This window comes from Octopus bimaculoides, chromosome 10, assembly GCF_046866305.1.
Source record: "Octopus bimaculoides isolate indiv1 chromosome 10, ASM4686630v1, whole genome shotgun sequence".
NCBI lineage: Eukaryota > Metazoa > Mollusca > Cephalopoda > Octopoda > Octopodidae > Octopus > Octopus bimaculoides.
The window spans coordinates 16023173-16038829 of record NC_142937.1 but is presented as its reverse complement, the minus strand read 5'-3'; the positions used below and the strand labels follow the sequence as shown (position 1 = coordinate 16038829).

General features: G+C 35.9%; 2 protein-coding genes across 2 annotated transcripts in view; one reads left to right on the top strand and one right to left on the bottom strand.

Moving 5' to 3' along the window:
- Window positions 1–11723, bottom strand: part of LOC106879895 (WD repeat-containing protein 35) — a 130565-nt gene extending 118842 nt beyond the window's left edge. The window contains exons 1-6 of the mRNA XM_089358408.1: window positions 11600–11723; window positions 6525–6642; window positions 4864–4929; window positions 3049–3141; window positions 1894–1992; window positions 1127–1206 (exon numbers count right to left, since the gene is read on the bottom strand). Of these exons, the coding sequence (XP_089214534.1) occupies window positions 1127–1206; window positions 1894–1992; window positions 3049–3141; window positions 4864–4929; window positions 6525–6642; window positions 11600–11623 (480 nt within the window). The 5' untranslated portion in view covers window positions 11624–11723. The remainder of the gene's footprint in view (window positions 1–1126; window positions 1207–1893; window positions 1993–3048; window positions 3142–4863; window positions 4930–6524; window positions 6643–11599) is intronic.
- On the top strand, window positions 11690–15624 carry LOC106883751 (large ribosomal subunit protein eL30). Its single transcript, XM_014934869.3, has 5 exons — window positions 11690–11810; window positions 11928–11973; window positions 13902–14047; window positions 15269–15399; window positions 15536–15624. Exons 2-5 carry the CDS (start codon window positions 11953–11955, stop codon window positions 15586–15588), a joined length of 351 nt encoding a protein of 116 aa, XP_014790355.1. The 5' UTR covers window positions 11690–11810; window positions 11928–11952; the 3' UTR covers window positions 15589–15624.
- The last annotated feature ends 33 nt before the right edge of the window (window positions 15625–15657 follow it).

The following is a 15657-nucleotide window of genomic DNA, read 5'->3' as shown; positions in this document are numbered from 1 at the left end:
GCCAAAATTTGAAATCAATATTTATTTATACCAGTGCCACCTGACTGACTCCCATGCCAGTGGCACGTAAAAAGCACCATTCAAGTGTGGTTGATGCCAGTACTACCTGACTGGCCCTTGGCACGTAAAAAGCACCCACTACATTCTCAGAGTGGTTGGCATTAGGAAGAGCATCCAGCTGTAGAAACTTTGCCAGATCAGATTGGAGCCTGGTGCAGCCTTCTGGCTTGCCAGTCCTCAGTCAAACTGTCCAACCCATGCCAACGTGAAAAACGGATGTTAAGCAATGATGATGATGATCAAATAGGTTCAGTTTTTACTATTTATTGATTCTTTTTGTACCAACCTGATTGAGGTCACCCTTGGTTCTATTATAGGCAGAAGGCTTGAAATTTTGGGTGTGGGAGCTAATCAATTACATCAACTCCAGTGCTCAGCTGGTAATTATTTCACTGACCCCAAAAAGATAAAAGATAAAGTCAACCTCAGCAGCATTTGAACTCAGAATGTTGCTAAGCATTTTATCTGGCATGGCAACGATTCTGCCAGCACACCACCTTGGTCCTATAATAAAAACTTCAATGAAGATTTCATGCTAATTTATGTTCCAAACTCCAGCTTACTAATGACAAAGTTAATTTACTAAACTCTTCATTAGTTTCAATATCAACTGAAGCAGAAGCTGTGTATTTCACTTGAAGTATGGTAACAAAAGGGTTAAGAAGATCTATGTTCAAAGGCATCCCAGCCATGACTATCCAGTTATTTTTTATTTAATCACAGTAAATCCCTGGCTGGAACATCCAATCATAGTTAGGTGTGATTTAACCCTTTTCGTACCAACCTGCCTGAGACTTCCCCTGGTTTTATGATATAAACTTCTTGTTTTAAAGTGATTTAAATTTTTAAAAAAACCTTTCCTCAAAATTCCATTTTAATTTCTGTTCCAAGCACCAGCTTAATAATGACAAAGTTATTTTACTAAATTCTTCATTATTTTCAAAATTAATTCAAAGAAAGGCAATGTATTTCAACAGAAATATGATAACCAAGGGGTTACAAAATGTGTAATATCCAAAAACTATTACTAAACAAAAACGATAAGAAACTTGAAATTTTAACAAACCTCTACTTTACAAAGTTTCTTTTCTCCAAGATCTTTACCCCATATCCTTTCTCCTTCCACAGTTCCAACAATCACCATACCTAAAAGACAGAGACAGGATAAACAAGAGATTTACATTACATATTGGAATGAAGCAGATTATTAGGAATATCACTCAACCATTGAAGCGAAAATAAGCTTCAACAATCCAGTAACATATTCTACAGTAAAACGATAATTTACTCAAAATTTCGTGTGACTGTAAATCACTAATTTAGCAGTTTAAAATACTCATCAGGACCATTATTGTCATCATCATCATCATCACATTTTAACATCCACTTTTCCATGCTTGCATGGGCCACAGAATTCACTAAGGGAGACTTTCTAAGGTGGGGTGCTCTTCCTGTTGCAAGATAATCTTTCCCCTTGGCCAGGAATGTTTTTCATGTAAGATTAGAAATAAACAGTATCACTTTTATGACAATGATGCTCCTTTACAGCCATCATGTAATGTCAAGAACAAAGGTACACATATGTACACAGACAGACAGGCACATGGGCAGGCAGACAAACAGACAGGCAGACAAATAGACAGACAGATAGATATGCAACAGGTTTCGCTCAGTTTCTATCTACTAAAGCCACTCACATGGTTTTGGCCGGCCTGGGACTACAGTAGACAACACTTGCCAAAGGTACAACATATGGGGGCTGAACCCACTGAAACCACAGAACATTTAGGATGTATTAACCACACATCATTGAAGGAACTATTTCTAACTCACCATCATCAAAAACAATGCAAATCATTTTGCCGCTGCCAGTCCATTTCATATCCTGTACTCCAGTTTGTCGGTTGTTGATCATTTCTTCATTCCATTTGTCTAGGTTTTGAAGAAAAGCATAAATCTCACATATAGTTCATACAATAGTTGCACTCAACAACTGTTTCATTAAGATAAACATCATTAAATATACAATTACATAGCTGTGATACACAATTTCATTTATATATGAAGGTAAAAGTATTATTACACCGGCTTTATTGTTAATGGCTTGATTTATACTTCAGTTTTATGCTAGAAACTGATGCTGGTGTGTTTACATCTCCATAACTTTGCGGTTCGGCAAAAGAGACTGATAGAATAAGTACTAGGCTTACAAAGAATAAGTCCTGGGGTTGATTTGCTCAACTAATGGCGGTGCTCCAGCATGGCCACAGTCAAATGACTGAAACAAGTAAAAGAGATAAATGTATATCCATAATGTATTTCTTATACTGTAATGAAACACATACAACATGGAATTAAGAATATACCAAACTTTCCAGTCTTTATAACTATTTTGTAAGCACTTATTTGTGTCTCTCTTTTTTAACCATTATGAGAAATATTTAATGGAGAAAAGCTTTCATGTGACTGCCAGATGAGTTTAATACATGAACATTGACCAATCAATTTGTACGTTAATGGTTAATGTTCTGAGCCGCATTCCTACTTTAAAAACAAACTATTTTTATAACAACAGACATAATTTACAATACACCTCCATACACTCTACACTTTTGAAAATCTAATGTGAAACCAGTAAAGTGTATTCCTATATTTTAAAATCTGATTAAATTCTAATGTATTCTCTGTGCATTTCCAGCTTTATTTGGATTAATAATGATTTGTGTATGTGTATGTGTGTGTGTGTATACATACAAACATACAAACATACATACATACATACAAACATACATACATACATACATCCATATATGATTGGCTTGTTTCTGTCTATCAGTTTCACTCACAGGGTACTAGTTGAGCCACAGCAATAAAGTAAAATGCCAGCAATGCTCACACAGTGGGATGAACCCCTAACTGTTTGGTTTGCATATACACATACACACACACAGATACATAAATTGAATCAAAACTACATAGAGGACTCACCTTTTAATATTCCCCAAACGATTATAAGTCCATTACTGTCACTAGTTGTCAGTCTGTGAAAGGTATCATTCCATCTTATCATCTCAACACAACCTTCATGGGAAAAATAAAATGAGAAACAAATTTCATTGTCACCATTACTATGACTATGACTGTCATTCTCATCGACTATACTATTATCATAAAGACCAGCATGATCGCCACTACATCACTATGAATACCATCGTCACTGGCACAACCTCTGCAAGCTACTTTCATTATCATCACAATCATCCTGGTCATCGTTGTTATCATCGTCATCAACATCACCATTGTCATTAACATGATAATCACTGCCATCATCATCATCATCATTATCACAAACACAGCCTCCACTACCAACATCATCATCATCATCATCAGTTTAATGACAGGAAGGGAGGGGCTGTTATACTAGGATGAAACAAACAATAAACTGTATTCACCAATATGACACAGAAATATCAATTATTGAAAAAGTCAATCGAACCAAACGGTTTGAATAAGTAGAACGAGTTAATATTCATCTATAAATTAAAGAAGATAAAGATGACTGAAACAAGTAAAAGAAAACACGGTTGATACAATATAGCTAAGAATAACCAAAGCAGTCTCCAACGGATTTAAAATATCTGACAAGGGACATTACTCTGCTTTGCCACAAATTTCTTATTAACCCAATATTTATGCGTTATTTTTTATAGCTTTATTCTGATTGAGATTCAGTTCCAAGAATTATTTCGATTTATAAATATTGTAATAAAAACATCTGTTCTGGCAGATATGAAAGAAATAAAAACCTTGGGTTCAGTCCCACTGGGTAGCACCTTGGGCAAGTATCTTCTACTAAAGCTTTGGGCTGACCAAAGCCTTGTGAGTTGATTTGGTAGATGGGAACTGAAAGTTTGAAGTGAGTAATATAATAATTGTCCTCAAACACCAATTGCATTCTGCAACATGTAGAGATATCACTTGTACGAGTTCACACACACACACACACATGATCAGATCTACTGTGTTAGCTGTAGAGCCACATCACGCATGAGTATATCAGATATGGATACCATCTATTCGATCTAAGCTGTTACATAGATCACATCATCATCATCATCTAACGTCTACTTTTCTATGCTTCTATAGATCAGATGGAATTCGTTGAGGTGGATTTTCTGTGTTGTCAACCCTTACCTGCTTCCAAGCAAGGTCATATGGCCAGACATGTTTTCACAGAAGATTGGAAATGTATGACTCAGCTTGTATGATGATGCTGATGCTTGCTTACAATCAAGATATCAAGACAAAGGTACATACAAACACACACATGTAAAAAGTTCGTTTCTCAACCATGAGGTTTTAGGTTCAGTCCCACTTCGTGGCACCTTGGCCAAGTATCTTCTATTATAGCCTCAGGCCAACCAAAGCCTTGTGACTGGATTTGGTTGGAAGAAACTAAAGTCTATTGTGTATATGCATGTGTGAAAGTATTCATGCCCCCTATACACACACACACACACACACACACACACACACATATATGATAAGCTTCTTTCAGTTCCCATCTACCAAATCAACTCACAAGGCTTTGGTCAGCCCAAAGCTTTAGTAGAAGATACTTGCCCAAGGTGCTACCCAGTGGGACTGAACCCAACACCATACAGTTGTAAAGTGAACTTCTTAGCTATACAGCCACACCTGATACTACCTGTATAACCATATCACTAAGTTATCCATACCACACCTGTATAAGGATATCACATACAGATCTCACCTGAATAAAATGACAACAAAGATGACTACCTGAATGTCCTGACACATTTTGATTCAAAGGAAGAACATTATGGCGGTGTTTCTGCTTAGCATCATCTGCAAAATAAATTAGAAACCAAAGAATTTATTAAGCAATATTAGTTTCAAATGATTGAAAAAATGAGTTTCGAGATCAGTTCAACCAGGACCAAGCAGTCTATATCAAAGGTATTCCAATCATGACCATCCCAACTTTTTTCCTGGACATGATGCACCATCATCATCATCATTTAACATGTTTTCCATGCTGTCACGAGCTGGACAATTTGACAGGAGTTTCTGAGCTATATAGAACTCCAATTGTTTGTTCTGATATGGTTTCTGTGGCTGGCTGCCCTTACTAATGCCAACTACTTTACAAAGTGTACTGTGTGCTTCTTACGTGGCACCAGCACAGGTGCTTTATATATAGCACCAGCACGGGTAACACTTACATGGCACCGGCACAGGTGCTTTTCACATGTCACAAGCACTACATTATCCAAAGTGTCCTTTCTGTTCTAAGATGGTTCGTGATTGAAGGAGATTTGGCACCTTTTATAGCCAATCAAATTGTTAGGGTTGGTCATGGTAAATTAGATAAAAGGCAAAAAATAGAGGTAAGAGGCTGCGTTCTTAAACACAAGTGACCCAACAATAGAAGATGTATTTCCGTATATGAGTTCTATACACCAGGTTTTTATAACTCTCAACAAAGCTTGTAGAACCTTCAGAAATACAATTTGGAAGGAATTCAAACAACTTTTCTCTTAAGTCTACTGCTTTTACTTGTCACATGCCAGTTGATACTGATTGGTGGAAAAACACTCAATGAGGCATTCATACCTTTTATGGAAATATGATTAGGACATGGAATCTGAGTAAGATGGTTCAAATCTAGGGAGAGAAAATGGTAACCTAGAGACTTCCTCTTGGCTCAGTTTACAAGATTAGACAACAGAAGTAGATATTTAGAGGTCTTTACAGGGCAGAGAGGGCCAACTAACCAAGAGGTCTATTGTTTGTAACTTGACAGCAGCAGCATGGCAGTTTCTCCTTCACCAAAAAGGGACCACAGGACAGAGACATCTCACTGTTGTAATCAGCAGCACTGTAAAATTGATGAGTGTTTCATTGGATTTAGTGTTGGGTTCAATTCTCACTGTTACTTGGATAAGGCTTGGCTAAATGAGGGACTGACTTGTTCTCAGTACACTAATTAGAAGAAAAAGTCTTCAGTGATACTTTTAGAATCCAATCAATAATGAAATTCATCATGTTAATAGTTCTACATACTTTATGTAATACTTTATTCATAGCATACACTGTGTGTGTGTGTGTGTGTGTGTGCGTACATGTGTGTGTGCGTGTGGCACAATGTAAGAGTGCATCTCTTGCTGCCAATCTAACAAAATGCCATACTAATGTAATCAACCACACACACATTGTGTAACTTTTCCCACAATCATTTACTTGCAATGGAGTGGTACAAAAGCAATCGTGACTAATAATAAAGCTGTACTGTATTCATTCATTGTCTTTTTAATTGGACTCTGTGTGTATGTGTGTGTGCATGCATGTGTGTATGCCTGTTTGTGTGAGTAAGTTCATGTTTACCGCTCATGAAGATTGGTTAATATATTTTGAGTAAAGAATAAAGAAAAGTGACTCACGTAAAGGAGATTCCAAATGCATTATTTTCAGAAATCCACTTTCACCTCCACAGGCAATATAACCATGCTTTTTGTTCCAGGCAACACAAAATAATTTTGTGCTGTTGGGCATGGTAATCTGTAAAATACAGAAATTACATGAGAAATATATACTTTTTTTTTCTTTTCAAAAGAATTTAAGCAGGAAAAAGAAATATCTCAGAAAAAATACTTTTCATTGAATTCAAAATTTTAGAATTACTTCATTTGCCACATTATTATTATTATTAGGCTTAAAAACTCACAGCAAATAGCATCAACCTAAGTTAACTTTATAATTTTACTAGCTAAAAAACCACACTCTGCGCAGACTTTAAAGCTAGCTTCTGCAGAAACTAAACAGAACAATGATAATAAAGTATTTATTGGTACCCTACCAATATGGTATTACTTTACATTCAGTTCAAATGAAAATTTGTAAGTTCACAAAATTTTGAAGTTGTTTTAAAATTTGAATTTTCAACAGTTAGCATATAACAAGTCCTCATCCAGACCTGACTCCAATGTTAGATGTTCAAGAACCAAATGAAGGGCTTATTTTCAATCTCGGGATCGACTGAACACTATTCAATTTTTTTTCTCCGTGTTTTTCTCCTTGTCTCCGTATTCTTTCTGTTGAAGAGCGTAGCTCGAAACGTCAAAGACTTTCCGTATTCCCGAGCGTCATACTAATATATACTTTTGTTATTTACACCACCTGTCCTCGTCTGTTGTTATTATTTGTATATTCTCCCATATATGTATATGTAAGTGTGTTTGTATATATATATATATATATATATATATATATATAATATAGGACAATCAGTTAGTTGTCATAATAATACTCAGAGTTTCAGATGCCAGGTCTAAAAGACATCCTCGTCAGTTATTAAGACAAAAATGTCTTATATTATATATTTATAGACAAATTCCTCTCATTCATTCTTTTGTTGTCATATTATTATTATTAATATATATATATATATAAAGGAAAGAATAAATAGAGTCAAAAGGAAGAGGGAGCATGATTTGAGAGCTGTTTAATGACCACTACACATATTTCAATACAACATAGATTCACATATACACAGGATTTAAATTTAAATTAAGCAATGATTTACCTGTATAATAAGACCTAGTAGTATCTCCTCAGGTGATATATAACCGCTGTCTCCGTAAATATATATATATATATATATATAGTCAAGCCAAACAAGAACATATATATATATATATATATACTAGCAGAAATACCCGGCGTTGCCCGGGTTAAAGAGAATAATGAAATCTAAAAACGCCGTCTAGACTACGCATCATCTTTATATATAGAGATGTATATACACACACGCACCCAAACACACGTATATATATGTATATCAATATAAATATATGAAAGTCAATGAAGTTTCGTAAAAGGTGATCATGTACATACTTTCTTGCTGTTGTGATTATAACACCTCATTGTAAACTATGTTCCTTGTTTTCCCTTGTGGAGCATATACAAATAGGTTTTTTGTTGCTGCCCACTCTTGAGCAGCCAACATACAGTTGTCCATGTGAGAAGCAGGGCTCTTCCAAGAGAAGACCAGCTACAGACAGTGTTTGACCCTGATATTTGTTTATGGACATGGCAAAAGTCACACGAAGGGGGAATTGTAGTCTTCTGAATGTAAAAGGAATGTCTGCTCCTGATGGAGTAAGAGGAATTCTTGGAATAAAGACGTCATCCCCTTTTGCACATCCAGAAAGAATGGTAGCCTCGATAACGTGTGACATCATTTTCTAAATAATGCTCATCTGTTATGTTCGGGTTAAAATTTCATCAACATCAAAAATATATGAATTTTCATGGGAGTTATAGCCGTTATGCACAGAATATAATTTCCAAATTTCATAAAGATCCATTCAGTACTTTTGACGTAGTTTTGGATAAGAAAACAAATGACTAATGTGTGTGTTTGTGTGCATGTGTATGTGTGTGTGATGGGTGTATATATGTATAGATATCTGTATGCATGTATATATGTATATATGTGTACATATTACATGTACATCTATATATATATATATATACATCTACACATATGTATACATATACATGTATGTATAGATCTATATATATATACATATACGTGTACATCTATATGTATACATATACATCTCTCTCTCTCTCTTTCTCTCTCTCTCTCTTTCTCTCTCTCTCTCTTTCTCTCTGAAAGTATCTGTCATTACAGTATCGAAATGGTGTACATATACATGTATATGTATACATATACATGTATATGTATACATATACATCTCTCTCTCTCTCTCTCTTTCTCTCTCTGTGAAAGTATCTGTCACTACAGTATCGAAATGTGATTGTTTCAGTTAGTGGAATAGTTCCATTTTTAAAGTGAAAGTATTTGACATGAGTGTTTTTGTTTCACTTTTGACACGTAATACTTAAATAGTGGAGGAGATATTATGTTGCCGTGTGCTCGAACTCTGCAAGAAGTTAATAATTTTTTTTTGACTAAAACACAACTGGAACCCTAAGTAAGGCATGTGTAAAATTTGAATGAAATTGGTTGCGTAGTTCTCGAGTTTTAGGGATTCACACAGACAGACAGACAGACAGACAGACAGACACACACACACACACATTCTCATTTTTATATATATAGATATATATAGAAAGAGAGATAGGCAATTATGCAGATAAACAAATTAGACACATTAAATATATTAAATGCAATACTTCGGGTGTAAAATACAAAATACATATATATGTATACATGCATAACGAGAGAAAGCAAAAGGTGGTGACTTTCAGATGATGAATTTTTAAGTATAAATATATAGATATTTATATTAATAGGTCCAACCTACACAGTGTACAAACAACAGACAGATGTTGGACTTATAACACTTTTTTTCCATCCCTTTAATTTTCTTTGTCATTTGTACTCTGTGGAAGTTTGGACCTAGTAATATAAATATATTTATACTTAAAAATTCACCATCAGAAAGTCTCCACCTTTTGCTTTCTCTTGCTTTGCATGTGTGCATCTATACATATTTTATATTTCCTACCCAAAGTATTATATTTAATGTATCTAATTTGTTTATATCTGCATGATTGCTTCTACATCCACACAACTCGATCCCTCTTATAGCCTTTCTTTACCTTGTGGAATCGCTCCCCTGTAAACACACTGGACTCTCAGTTAGAATCTTTTGAGTTCTACAAAGTGTTGTCTATATAGAGAATCTCTGGACCACCTCTATGGACTCATGTGTGCATGTACATGTGTGTGTATTTTGGGATGATCATAGTTTTTTCTTGCCAAATAAACACACGCACTACTCATTCACTCTTCACTTGTTTATTATTGTTCTTATTTCATGATGTCCATTGTCAGGAAATCTTTCATCACACACCTGTAACCTCTTGAGTAACATTTCGTCCTACGAGTCTCCTCCTGTTCTGTTTAAGCCATTCTAAATGGATTTGGTAGAAGAAAACTGAAAGAAGCCCATCACATATAAATCTTTTATCTTTTACTTGTTTCAGTCATCTAACTGTGGCCATGCTGGGGCACCACCTTGAAATTTTAGTCAAATATTTTGACCCCAGTACTTTTTTTTTCTTGCCGAACAGCTAGGTTACAGGGACATCAACACACCAGCACCAGTTGTTAAGCACTGGTGGGAGAGAAACACAGGCACAAAAACACACGCACATAAATATATACATATACACATATCTAACAGGCTTCTTTTAGTTTCTATCTACCAAATCTACTCACAAGCTTTGGGTTGCCCAAGGCTACAGTAGAAGACACTTGCCCCAGGTGCTACGCAGAGGGACTGAAACTAGAACCATTTGGCTGAGAAGCAAGCTTCTCACCACAGATATGCCTCTCTGTGTGCGCGCGGGTGTATGCGTATATGTGTGTCTGTCTGTCATTGTGCCATTCAACTAAAAATTCTTCAAGGCGGTGCCCCAGTATGACCGCAGTCTAATGACTGAAACAAGTAAGAGATAAAAGATACAGACTTCTTTCTGAACCTTATGAGGAAACAAATCGGCACAGCTGCGTAGGGATACCAAAAGGCAAGGAATCGGGAGGCTGTGAACCACTGAAAAATTTTGTCCAATTTTTTTTTTTTTGCTTCTTTCCTCCCACCCCAACCCCACACATAATTCTGTGTCCTTTTCCTGTAAATCTTTACTTCTTAATTAGAGTCTCTTTGGAATTATTGCTACAAGGATTTAAAACTGTAGCATTAAGAACGGTTTCTGATTTAGACAGAAGGAAGGACAACACTTTTCAAGGAAGGGGTTAGTCGATGCCATCGCTCGCAGTGCTAGACTGCTACTTTATTTTATCGACCCCCGGGGGTGGGGGAGAAAAGCAAAGTTGACCTCGGCAGTATTTAATCCCGGAATATGAAGAACTAGAAGAAATACCACAAGGCATTTTGTTCGACACTCCAACGATTCTGCCTATAAACATGAATTAACAATATTAATGATTTTCAACATAAGCAGACGGTCAGGGAACAAATGATTATATTACCCCAGAAGTTAATTAACTTATATTTATTTGATCAACTTAGGAAAGATGAAAGACAAAGTTGATTTCAGCAGTATTTGAACCCAGAAATTATATTAATGGTAGTAACAACGAGTCTACCGATGTTTTAGTAGCCAAAACACACGATATTTCATATCACTTAGTAAAAAAAATAAGTAAAATTCAAGAATAACAATATTATCATTCAGTATATATTTAAAACATTTCAAGAGAGAGAAAATTTGTATAATCGTAATAATAAATAATAATTTAATAAACCATATTATCTTAATTTACACTACAAGCATACACAGAGACAAACTTTTTCAAAGTGCAGAGTGGTAACAAAATGAAGTTCCATGACAACGGGGAGCATGGCTTCATTAGTTACCAACCTTACACAGCTAAAGCAGCAACATCGGAGTACATTCCTCTTTGTATCTCATTAAATCAACGTGAAATTGTGTTAGATTAAATTTATAGTTGAAATACCTTTTTACTCAGGTAGACAATCATCTTAAATGTGGAATTAGTAAACACCTAAAGTAAATAAAAAAAATAGCTATATTTATGTCTCTGTATATCGTCCTTTTCGTAGTCCAAACTTTAACACGAGATTACGGCGAGACTTCGGCAGGCGTAAATCTCGCGAGATTCCAGCAAATCGTCCTTTCTCTGAAGTGACGTCCATTACTGAGCCTGTGTAAGTAATTTCTCTCGTTCATTTCTCTTTAATTTGCACTAATTAACCTCGATTTCGTATCATTTTTTATAATTAATCGATAATTGATCTTTCTTTCCTTTTTTTATCCACCATCAGATCGAGTAGAAGTGAAACCATAACCATGGTCCCTCCAAAGAAATCCGTAAGTTTTTTTTCAACTCACTTAAACTCGCCATATTTAACCTTTTAATGTAGAACTAATTACAATGATTTTCCATTCATATTTCTCTTGCTCTTATTTTAACTATTTATTATGATATCTGATTCTTGTAACATGGTGTTAAACAATTGAATTTCAAATTTAATGTTATTGCCATTCTCTTCGTAAATTTTTTTCCCCCCAAATTACGCACATGTTATACAACCACGTGGCTGGTCTCATAACCAACGATTCTGTCATTAAATTAGTTTTCGGTTTGTCTATAAAATTAGTTTTCGGTTTGTCTATAACTCATATTAATGTAAGATTGCTTGCCTTACAATTGTGTATTAGCAAAGTTGGTATATTTTCCTTATAATTACACTCATCTAATGAGGAGACTAATTAGAGAGATCGGCGGAATAGCTATTACTGCCTCATGGAGAGGGAAACTGGCAAAGAATTGGTTGCTTGTTAACTCCAATAACTCGGAAAAAGGAAATTTTTTTCCAGTAAATGTTTCTACTAATACGTTTTGGATGATGTGGACTGCGATTATATCGAAATGTGGAGGGGGCAGCATGTGCATACATGCTGCCACGCATTACTATTTTCTTTAACATTTCAAGTTTCAAGTTATATGTGATATGCCAGTATGTATTTGTGCGCGGCCACTTCCCGAGACTCATCAAATTCCTATATCATCATCGTTTAACATCCGTTTTCCATGCTGGCATGGGTCGGGCGGTTTGACTGGGGACTGGCAGTGTTTCTATGGTTGGATCGCCAACCGATCCGAGAGCGTAGTGGGTGCTTTTTACGTGCTACCGGTACAGGAGCCAGTCGGGGCAGGTGGGCTAGCATCTGCCGCAACTATAATTTCCATTTTGATTGTGATCTGATTTTTGATTCCGATATAATCGTAATCTAGATTAAAAGGTTATCAGTCAGCAAGTGTGAGTGCAGTTGCACCTATGTTAGGTAGGTATGTCTTAGTTTAAGTACCATTCTGGCATTGAGGCGACAAGCGTCGCCTTATTTTCGTGTCGTGTTAAAAGCAAAGTTAAAATTTTAAGACGAAAGACAAACGAAAATGTGCTTTTTGCATATACACTTATTGTTGTGACATTAGGAGCCTTGCTGTTGAGTAAACCTGACACCGACCCCCAGAAAAGGGCCGTGGTACTATTCAAGAAGAGTGGCCCCGGTACTGTAATGGTCTACACTTCGGTCCCGGTTGGTTTCGCTTGCTTTCATCATTAATGTCCGACTTACTAGCGTCTTCCTATAAGTGTCACTATCCCTCCGGGACCGTTGCGTTTGATCCCCTTATTACCGTATTGACGAGTAGGAAGGCGCTCGAATCCAGCCACTTTAGGAACCGAGATTATAATAGCAATGGAGAAGGGCAGCAAACATCTGTGGGTTGGTCTGCAATGTGTTCAAGTAAGGCGGAGACGGACTGTATGTAATCTGAACCTTTCCCACCCTTATTTATTAATTTTTTTTTTTACGGAATCCCACGTTTTAGGTTATGGAGATTCCGATTCTGAAAAAAAATTGTTTGAAAAATTTCAATTCCCAATCCCCCCACCCCCACCAAGCAGGCTATTTACATGCTAGAAATAACAGCCAAATCTCACAAAACTAGTGTTAGGGTTAGGTTTACCCTGTGGATCTTTATAAAAACCGGAGCGGGGGGGGGGGGGGTCGAAGTTTTGAAATTGGGATTTTTGAAAAATAAATTTCAGAATCGGAATCTCCATAGCCTAAAACATGGGATTCCGGTGGGGAAAGGTTCAGATTACATATAGTCCATCTGGACCAAAAAATGAATAGTTCTGTGGATCTGTTATACTTCAAATATTTGATTATAGAATTTTTAAGGTGGTTTTTGTTCCACTTTTTCATGGTATTTTCTTTTACTTCAGAAAAAGGCCATTGAGAATATCAACTCGAGGTTGGCTTTGGTGATGAAGAGCGGTAAATATGTGCTCGGTTATAAACAAGCTCTGAAAACTATTAGACAGGGCAAGGCTAAATTGGTCATTATTGCCAATAACACTCCTCCTTTAAGGTATGTGAAATGTTTTGTTTCTGTAGAAATGCAGTTTGTTTATAGAAGAAAAATGGGATTGAATGAGTCTGCTAACTTAATGCATTTGTACGAGTTGAAACAGGTATTCGCAAAGTTTCTATTCATGTGTGCATGTTATTACTTAGCAATGCACTGAGATGGCAATCGTTAAGGCATAGGGGAATGTACCTTGAGGCATTGTTCTGAGGGGTCAGGTTTGCTTTTCATCCCTCAGATATTGTTAAAGTGTGTCATATACCTCTCTCCACATAATTACTGGTTTTGTACCTACACTGGAAGTAATTATATTATGTTTTGAAACAAATGGATACAGGCTCGGATGTATCCTTACACAATTTCTTCCTTGCTTCGGAGTACCAGTGGCATCATTAATGTTTACTAGCCCTACATGGAAGCTTGATAAAGACGTCATGCAATGCAGAGTAATAACCAAAGAGTGCCATCCTCTGCAGTAAAGCTGTGGATTTGCAGATGTGAGGTTGCGTGTCTGATTTTCAAATTTAATTTTCTATAATTGTTAATACATGTATATGTTAATAACTTTGTGGATAATGTAGAAAAAAGATGTACTGGTATTTTATGTTTCTTTGGGTTTCTAAGTATTGAAATTTTGTGTTTTTTTATGTCTGGCTTCGGAGCCTGGCAAGAGCAACGATGAAGCCATTTTTTTTCTTTTCACCTGATGTTTAATTTCTTTTAAAGAGAAAATCGCTAGTTGCATCAAGTACACTGGTTTGGTTTTATTGAATCTACGATGGGGTGTTGTACAGAAGCTGGCATGAATTGCTCCTGTCCTCTGCAATGACGAGCAAGATTTGCTACTCATTAAAAGGTTAATAGGTTTTCTCCCATTGTAAATTAGTAGCAAATGAGAGATACTGATACAGCTGAAAAGTATTACTAAAATAGATGTGACACCATAATACACCCTAGAAGAACGTAAAGTGATATTTTAAGAGTAAGATGTGGAAAATTCAACAAAAAAAAATTATTTACTGTTTTAAAAAAAAATCCCTCATACGTGTTTTGCGCATTCACGCTAATTCTTTGATAGGTGGTTTTATAATGGTATTGCAGTCCTTTGAACTAGTGTTACTTTCATTAATTTGGCTGCATAAAAGTGGACTTTTGTGATTTATTGTTAGTTTGGTTATGGCGTTAGTTGTAAATCTGATGCTGAAGATTTTTTATCTCTTGCAGGAAAAGTGAGATTGAATACTATGCTATGTTGGCTAAGACTGGTGTTCACCATTACAACGGCAGCAATATTGATCTTGGAACAGCTTGTGGAAAGTATTTCCGAGTGTGTACACTGAGTATCACTGACCCAGGTAAATAGACTCCTGTCTTATTCTAGTGAATGTGGATGGCTTTGTGAATTTATATAAACTGATGCTTGTTTGCTTTATGCTATTGTAAATGTAATTTGCTAAAATTTAATATTTTATTTTCCATTTCTCTTTTCAGGTGATTCCGATATCATCCGCAATGTTCCTACAGAGCAACAGAATGTATCATAATCTGTAAATTGCATCAATAAATTGTGTAATTAAGCACATTAGTTTTTGTTGTCTTCGTTGACCACAATG